Raw genomic sequence first — 9,374 nt, 5'->3', positions numbered from 1 at the left:
GGGGAGAGAAGGGGAGGCGGGCCATGAGCTTGTGGAGAAAGAGGGGGAGGGGATGGGGAGAGAGAAGAATCAGGAGGAGAGGACAGAGGGAGAGCAAAAAGGCAAGAGAGAGAGGAGGGGGACAAGCAGCCCCTTTTATAGTGAGTCAGGCACATCTGGCTGTTGCCAGGTAACTGTGTGGCGGAGCCTAGACAAAATGCTAACATCAGTGCCACCACCACCTTTATTCAGTAGTTTTCTAAACAGATGGAGTAGGGGTTCAATGACATCTCCCAGTGATCTAAATACTTTCAGAAGTGCTGAAATACTTTGAGAAGCTGCTGATTTTTCTCCAAGTATTTTGTTATCGCTTGATTTTTTTTTTTCTGGGCAAGAATGTATATATTACCCATGGCCCGAAACATAGATGTTGTAGATTTTGTTGTTGTCCTTCCCATGAGGGACACAGGAAGCCAGCAAATGCTTCTATTGTACTTGGCTCTTGTGTTGTTGTATTTTTCTCAAACCCTAAGTGTTTGAAGATTGACTGTAGTAAGGTCTGAGACTGGGTCACGTTGGGGACGGTGTCTGATTTACCTCACAGCCTTTCTCGAGAGTAAAAAAGGTAAGGAATCCACAGTCTAGTTCTTGAAGGTGGTGGGCACATTATTTTGTGTGTACTATGAAGCCAGAATTGTCATTTAAAAAAAAAAAAGATTCCCATATCCATTATTAATTAACCAAAATGCAATTATATTTGCAGTCAGCCAATTGGATTACTCTTGATTGGATATAATTGTATGTGTCCTAGAAGTAAGCGTAGTTTGAAAGTAAACAGAACAAAGCAACACAAAATGAACACACTACACAGCATCTAAAGGGCCCAGGACATGGCATCCCCTGGAACACGAGATCAGAGGATACGCAAACTCACAACTCCTGCATTTTTTATCAAAGGTTGCTATCAATCAAAACACATAGAGGAAATAATGGTTCCAGGCGAGAAACTCAGATTTGAGAACTTGGGAACATAATTAGGAGTTATTTAACAAAATGTGGGCAGTACATGCAGAAGGGCGGGGCTTCTAGGAACAGGACAGTAAAAACTAAGTTTGTAAATAAAAGAGGAGGGAAAGTTCTCTGAACCCAGATAAAAATGCTGTGAGAGTCATCAGGGAGGGCTATGACCTTCAAGACTGAGCACAGGCACCTGAAGGGGGCTGCACACTGCAAACCCTTAGGGGCACAGGCACCTGAAGGGGGCTGCACACTGCAGACCCTGGGGGCACAGGCACCTGAAGGGGGCTGCACACTGCAGACCCAAACCTTATTTGGCTTTAACTCTTAACTTTCAGGGCTCCCTGTTGGCTGAGCCCAACAGGAACTGGATAAGGAAACCTGTTGATCCCGTGGGGGGGGGGGCATGGGGGGGGTCGGGGAGTATCTCTTCCCAGAGTGGAGGAAGCCTTGAACCAGCTGAGAATCCGCCTTGCTGAGGGGGGATTCTTTCTAAGACAGAAGTAAAACTACAGCCTCTACCCTTTTCCCAAGAATTTGTCTAACTAGCTCCAGTCCTAAAGCTCTTTAGGGTTGGTTGCATTCGCAACTATTAGTGGTGAGCTATGCTGCATCACTGGGTAAGCAACTGCTTTCTTCCTAAAGGTGTTGGCCCTGACCAGGCAATGGGAGACACTCCCACCGTGTGCTGAGTCCTGGAGGGACTACTCGAAGTGCTTTCATTCCCAGGCTCACACAAGAGCCAAGACCTCCTCAAAGCACACCAGTATTCCCCAGAGCCCTGGGACCATGAGAATCAGGCTACTTGGAACTGTGTCTAGGTATTATTTGCTGTTTTTCTTCATCCTGAAAGAGAACTCCCCCAGTGAATAATTCTTGGGCCATTTACACAGTTGAAAGGACTTGAAATGCCTCTTAACTAGAACCGGACAACTGACTTCTTTAATGAAAGGGACAATTTCCACTGAGGCCAACAGCTTTATTTCATACTCATGGAGTTAAACTACTAAGAGAAACTCAAATGAAAGCCGTCAGAGGAGAAAGACAGAACCAGGCACTTGAGGGGGGAAAGCTAGAGGGGAGGGAGGTAAAGAGATCTAACAGTAGAAAAAGGGTGTCCGATCACAGCGGGAGCCAGCCTGCAATGTGAGCGCATCACTATGTCAAGTCCCACAGTGCCATTCTTGGTGTCAAGTACAAGAGGCCTCCAGAGGCGCAACGCTGAGTGGTACAGGATTCGTGAAGCCAGGCAGGAGTTTGTGTATGGTATGGAGCTTTCTTTGTTAAAGCAAGGGAATCACAATCAGGTTCTGAGCTCCCTGAGGCTCACGTGCAAAGGAGGACTCTGTAACTTGAGCTTCTTGGTTCTGTGATACATCTAGTCACTCAAGCATCTAGTTAGATAGATGATACATAAGATGATAGATTGATATAGATAGATAAGTTGATAGATGATTGATAGAGACATAGATGATTGATAGAGACATAGATAGATACATAGATAATAGACAGACAGACATAATTATAGATAGATACATAGATGTTTAGAGACATAGTGTCTTAGTCGGGGTTTCTATTCCTGCACAAACATCATGGCCAAGAAGCAAGTTGGGGAGGAAAGGGTTTATTCATCTTACATTTCCACATTCCTGACCAAAGGAAGTCAGGACTAGAACGCAAGCAGGTCAGGAAGCAGAAGATGATACAGAGGCCATGGAGGGATGTTTCTTACTGGAATGCTTCCCCTAGCTACTCTCTTATAGAACCCAAGACTATCAGCCTTGGGATGGCACCACCCATAGTGGGCCCTCCTCCCTTGATCACTAATTGAGAAAATGCCTTGCAGCTGGATCTCATGGAGGCATTTCCTCAAGGGAGGCTCCTTTCTCTGTGATAACTCCAGCTGTGTCGTTGACACACAAAACCAGCCAGTACACATAGATAGATAGATAGATAGATAGATAGATAGATAGATAGATAGATAGATAGATAGATAGATAGATAGATGGATGGATGGATGATGAGAGATAATTTCAGGTATTTATATCTAAAAGATATATGCAGAAATACTGTTGAGCAGTAAATATGAAGATGCCCTGCATGCACAGAGAAAGGGGAACAGGGCGAATGCTGTAACGGAACTGACAAAGAGTAAATACGGCCAAAATGACATCCCTAATTACACTAGGAGGTGGAGCAAGACAGAGGCATGCTAAAGGCCAGTTCCTGAGGGGAAAAACACTGAGAACTGCTTTGTGGGTCTGTACCTGGTGGAGGGCAGGAACGAGACACGGGGAGATTAGCATGTGGTGTGATGAGACAGGAGATTTGAGAGTGATGGCGAAGAGGTTTGCCAAAGTGCTCATTGCAGTCTTACCCTGAAAAGCCTGTGGGATCCTCCAAACATAATTAAAGTAATCCCTCAATAACATGGCCCAGAAGAAAGGGGTGGTACTCATTTCTTCTGAGGGAGAGAAGGGAGCCGTGAGGACGTCCATGCAAAGCACCCACAGGGGTATGTGTGATTTCCATGACCAGATGGACACAGTGCAAAACAGCCCAGGGGCAAAGTGAAGCGTTGGGGACCTTCTCCTTGATGGGCAGTGCTGCAGAATGGAGGTGAGGTCACAGGTGGAGTCCCCGGGTGCCACACAGGGAGAGCACTGGCTTGCAGTATTAGCTACTATTAAGACTATGAAAAGAAGGTACTTTTTCAATAAAATTGTACTTTAGGAAGCACTAAGAGACTCAACTTCTATTTCGGTCATCTATTGTGGAATACCACGGTGACCCCAAACCGTAGCCTTTATAGCATCTCTAGATTTTGTGGATTAGGAATCCGGTATGATCAAGAGTATCATTCACATGTCAGGGAGCTTGGTCAAGGACACGTGAAAACCTGAGATCATCAGGAGTGGAGATAGGTGTCTTCAGTGACTTAACCTTTTCTGGCAAATGGCCCGGGGCTCCTGAAACAAATGTTCCAAGATTAAACTTCTGTGACCAGGATGCAGAAGTTTGGAACATGGCTGCTACTATGATAGCATGATCACTTCATCAAGCAAGTCACTGAGGACAGCCCAGATTTGAGGACAGAAATGAGAGTGCATTCAATAAGAGGAGCAGCAGCAAAGATTTTCCCACCCCCTCACCATACTGTCCCTACATAGAGAAACGTGCGAAATGGTCTCCAGGCAGCTAACCAACAAGTATCTCTTAGGACACAGCTAATACCTGTGCAGCTTTGACCCCTAGCAGGCTGTCTCTTTCTGCTGCCAAGTGCGTCATCTGGATATGGCACACATTGAATAGCCAGTGGCAGAATTCTAGATGTTTCAGATTCTCAAGGCTGGGTTTCCCTAGAAAAGCCTTACCCATAGCAGGAGTCTAGCTGGTTGGTCAAGCTCCCTGACGTGTGAGTGACACTCTTGATCATACCGGATTCCTAATCCACAAAATCTAGAGATGCTATAAAGGCTACGGTTTGGGGTCACTGTGGTATTCCACAATAGATGACCGAAATAGAAGTTGAGTCTCTTAGTGCTTCCTAAAGTACAATTTTATTGAAAAAGTTTTAAAGTTTCAGCTTTAAACCGACAGTATCTCACTTTCTTGTCATGGGTGTGGGGAGTCCCACATGGCTAGATGTCCCATCTGGGTCTCATGGGAAAGGTTACTTCTTTCCCTGTTTTGTAGATGAAGACATGACTTGACCAAAGTCCCTGGGCCGTTGAAAGGCAGTTCCGGCCTGCAGTTCAGACTCTACCTCCCTACCCACTGCTCTTTCCGACGTGCTGCTCTGACCTAGCTGATAGACCTAGAGAAGAACTTCCGTCGTCTGATGCCCACAGCACAAAATTGAGTCATCAAATATAATTCCACACACGCACCATCTTGTCTCTCTCTGCATCTTTCATCTAGAGTTTCATCTGGGTCTTTCTGGAAACAAAGTCTGCGTTTGTAGAAACAGCACGCCAAGTATGAATGTCTCAAAATAAAGGATTTTTACACTTATCCCAGAATAAATGGTATTCATCCTACTGAGCAAGGGACATCACTGTTTTCATCTTCAAAGGACTCCGCAAGCATCAGCAAATTAAGCTTCCTGCGTCTTCAGGCTGGCAGTTGTTTTCAGAGCATCTCGAATTTCCTAGTATGGTTGTCTGCCTCGTTATACAAATCAGAACCCACAGACATGAAATTGCTCCCCTCGGTGTGAGACAAACACAGTGCCCTTGGCGCGTCAGCACCTCCAGTGACTTATCTTAAGGGCAAGGAACACACAGGAGCCATCTCCCAGTTTTCAAATATTAGACAATATTTACAATGGCTTACCAGTAATGTATCATCTTCAATAGTTTTTACATCATATTAAACATTACATTTTGAAATAAAGAAAAAGGATGCTGCCGTTTTCAATGATTCTTTACAATTAGCACTTACTGAGAGAATCAAGGATTTTTGAACTATCATCAGTCACAGATATATATCTTCTGTGTCCTCTCTAAATTTAGTATTTACTCTAAATTTATCTTATTTTTGCTCTTGATTCCATAAATGAAACATTGTTATTTAAATTCTTATTCTCTGAGAGTTTTACATGTGAGTACTATTCACATCATTTCCACACCTTCTTCTTCCTCCTGGGCATCCCCTTCCCCTGGGAAAATAGTCAAAATATACTAAAGGGAAAATATTATGAAATGTGTAGGGATGTCATCGGTTTCCTAATAAAACACTACAGTTGGAGCTGAGCTGGAGGCGGGGGTGGGGGAGGGTTCTCCGTTTTCTCATTGTACATAGAAACATAAAGGATCAGTTTTTATGTGAAAAAAAAAAATGAAGTAAGAACTAAAATAGCTCTGCCCTCTCCTATGCATGAGACTACTAGAGTGTCGTCACCTCGAGAGTGGACAGTGTCCAACTAGCCCCTGTGAAACCATCTAGGAACCCTCATGAAGGAAGCCTCCGTGGCCACTGACACTGTCTTCTTGATTTGCAGATTGAGCCAGCATGAAGTCTGTGCTTCTCCTCCTGTACACCTTGGGAACCACTGTGGCAATCCCGGTAAATGTCCTTTCTTCTGTGGTACTGGGGTGCGTCTCTCCCTCTTCCGTCTGCGTGTGGGAGCATTGTCCTCCAGATGCTGACACAGGAGGCTCCATCTCAAGTTCCAAGCGAGCCTAGAAGGACCCAGTCCCAAACAAAGACACCCCCACACACACACAAAATAGTTCTTTTAGGATGGCTTTGGAGTCTTCCAAATTACATTTTTTTATTGCCCAAAGTATAAGTAAATAAATAAATAAATAAAAATATTTTTTCAAACAATAAGGTAAAATAAATATACAGCACAAAATGCTGACTATCATCTTATTAGACACAGTGCACCCCAAACAAACAGCCAGGGAGAAATATTTTTTTAAAGATTGATTTATTGTTATATGTGAGTACACTGTAACTGTCTTCAGACACATGGGAAGAGGGCATCAGATCTCATTACAGATGGCTGTGAGCCACCATGTGGGTGCTGGGAATTGAACTCAGGACCTCTGGAAGAGCAGTCAGTGCTCTTAACCACTGAGCCATCTGTCCAGCCTGCCAGAGAGAAATAACTTACAAATCTGTAGAAAAATAAAGAATTTAACATGTGTTACATAATCATTCTCCTCCAATATTTTCTCCAAGATCAAATGCATACTCTCTGATTTCTCAGATTAAGACTCTCTCCTGATAATCTATAATAATGAAAGCAATGTGGTAGGACTATAAATGCCACGGTGGTAATAGAGTGGCTGCTTCCTCATCTCTGGGCTGTCCAAGAAAGTGAGCTCCAAGTAGGCATGACTAGAGCATCTTGTGCTTCCGGGTCAGGCACACTCACCCCACCACCATCTACAAGTGATAAAGGCGATGTACTTAAATCATACTCTTGAGATCATGTCTCATCCTGAGCACTGTAGGGAGGTTTCCTTTTAAAACAGATCCTGTGATCATTATTGGTGTCCCACAGATGGCCTGTGTCATCTTTCCTTTGTGCCGTCTGTTTTTCTTCAGCCAGTGGAAGGACCAACCTCCTCTAAATAGACAAGCAACTTTCCCCTCTTCTCTGGTCTAAAAGTCTGTCCTTGAGTTTTAGATGATTGGGAACTGGTTTCTGACAGCTGAATTGGCAGAACCAAGCTCTGTGCCACCCTGATCAAGCAGTTCACCGAAAGAAAGAATTTATGACAGATGCTAAGAATCATGCCTCGCTCATGTGGGGCAGTCCCTTTGAATTTATACACTGTACTCTGAAATTAGAAATACGAAACAAACTAACATAGAACAGAGTTCCCACAGAAACATCGTTTTTCTCCCGAAAATATGTTTTCCTTTTGGAGTGGTCACGGATTCAGCTTTGTAAACAGGCACCCAGAGTCTTTGAACCAAATGTTTGGTGACACGCCCACACATAGACACAAGCCAGATGTTTCCTTTCTGGGACAATTTATTATAAGCAGACCCAGCCAGATGCTTAAAAGCTAAGTAACTTCACAAGACCAGCCAGTTTAAAATCGTGTAGTGTTTCCCAACTCTGCTTGAATTAATTCTTCAGCAACTTGTAGTTTCTGCGTGGCTGGGAGATTCCAAGCAGACTCTCAAGAGGCTGTGAGGAATAAATATAGACGTGACCACGGTAATGAAATAGATTTCAATCACCAGAAACTTCTGAAAGAAGTACTAGTGTGCACTTCTTGGGGCTAGGAGGAGCATGGAGGTTCAGGAGAAAACGCGGGTGTATTCAACAAGCCTAACCTCTCCCCTACCTCTACTGCCTCCCAGGACACTAGAGGATGAGCGGGGATTTACCAAAACAATCTCCTTTCTTTCTCCTACCCCTCTTCCCTTGGCTTCTTTCAAAACATTTTCAGTGCTAATCCTCTCGCTGAGAAGCATGTGGGATGCAAAACAGCAGCCAAATCCTCACAGATTCTGCACCCACCCGGCTCACTTCATAGCACCCTGTCAGCCCTCAGATGGCTGCCTCGAACACTGACAGCGCATGCGTCATCCTCACTCCTGTCAAGGAGAGTCATTCTAACCCCTTAAACTTTACAAAATAGTTACACGCTCACTCACTCTGTGTTTCTGCTCACCTCACCCGTGGTAATGCAAGTCAGCCACTTGTCAAGCCCCAACAGAGACTAACAAGCAGTCACCGCTTGAAGTCACCGCTTGACTTCCCTCCCAATCTAGTTCCTCAGCTTCCCTGGGGCACAGTGCATCACTGCCCAGCTCTTCCTTGATGTCTGCAATCTTGAAGAAAGCCATTGCTCTTTGCAGCCAGACTCCATGGCTGCTATTTCCTACCAGGCTCCATGCCCTGTCCCACGAATTCTTTGAGTTAGTTTAAATTAAATCACTTTTTAGTCAAATATGTCCTGATGCATGTTGAAACCAGTGAGGACCAAAAATTAAATAAGCATTTAGCAAAAATTGTATAATCTTTTCTGCTAATTATCTGTGAGAACTTAAAAGTAGGCAAGGGGCTGGACAGTGCTATATCCCAAGTTTAATTTTGTTTTTCTTCAGCTCTGTGTTTAATAACATTCTTGAAGGTTATAAAAATATGTTTTTGTCAATGTTTGAAAATTCCAAAAACTTAAGAATGATCATTATTGAAATGTTTTCAGCATATATATATATATATATATATATATATATATATATATCTTTCATAAACTTGACTATAATCCTTTTCATTCAGATACAGTATATTTCAGGCATTTGCTTGTAGCCTAGGAAATTCTAGAGAAAAACCATTCATCAGTCTTATCAGTAAAGACAGATCCCAGTGCTGGTGATAACAGCAAGAACAACTCAGCTTTTTTCAGTAACATAAATCTTCACTTTTTCAGACAAGTACAAGGTTTCTCTCTGACCATTCCAACCCAACTACTGCAACACTGGTGACACCGGAAGATGCTACAGTTCCCATTGTTGGGGTTGAAGCTACAGCAGACATAGAAAGCCATCCCAATGACAAGGTAAAAATAATCATTATATTAATGCCATCGTTTATCATTTTCCCTGAGAATTCAGTATCAAAGCATCCTTACAAGGGTAATATATTTGATGTTTATGAAAAGATAAATCGCTTCTCGGCTTTTTGTCTAAGATCAAGTGTAGAGAAGATAAAGCAATATAAGGGGATATGTTCTATGGGGGTGTGGAGAGGGTGGGGAAGGGGATGTCTCAGGGGGCCCATGCAGAGGCATCCCTTTCCCCTGAGGAACCAGCCACAGAAGGTATAGTATAGAATAGAGTTTTTCCAGGGAATGGGGAGGGGAGTTAAGAGGGTAGTAGTGGCAGAGAAAGGCAGGGAGAGAGAGGGG

General features: G+C 43.7%; 1 protein-coding gene across 2 annotated transcripts in view; it reads left to right on the top strand.

The window, feature by feature from the left end:
- Window positions 1-9,374, top strand: part of Sparcl1 (SPARC like 1) — a 33,421-nt gene that overhangs the window by 10,795 nt on the left and 13,252 nt on the right. For both annotated transcript variants that reach the window (XM_029545228.1, XM_021210568.1), the window contains exons 2-3: window positions 5,999-6,063; window positions 8,898-9,026. In XM_029545228.1, coding sequence (XP_029401088.1) covers window positions 6,010-6,063; window positions 8,898-9,026 — 183 coding nt within the window. In that variant the 5' untranslated portion in view covers window positions 5,999-6,009. The remainder of the gene's footprint in view (window positions 1-5,998; window positions 6,064-8,897; window positions 9,027-9,374) is intronic.

Source organism: Mus pahari, chromosome 13 (genome assembly GCF_900095145.1).
Source record: "Mus pahari chromosome 13, PAHARI_EIJ_v1.1, whole genome shotgun sequence".
Taxonomy (NCBI): domain Eukaryota; kingdom Metazoa; phylum Chordata; class Mammalia; order Rodentia; family Muridae; genus Mus; species Mus pahari.
Note: the sequence above shows the minus strand (reverse complement) of the source record. Positions and strands in the feature narration are given on the sequence as shown.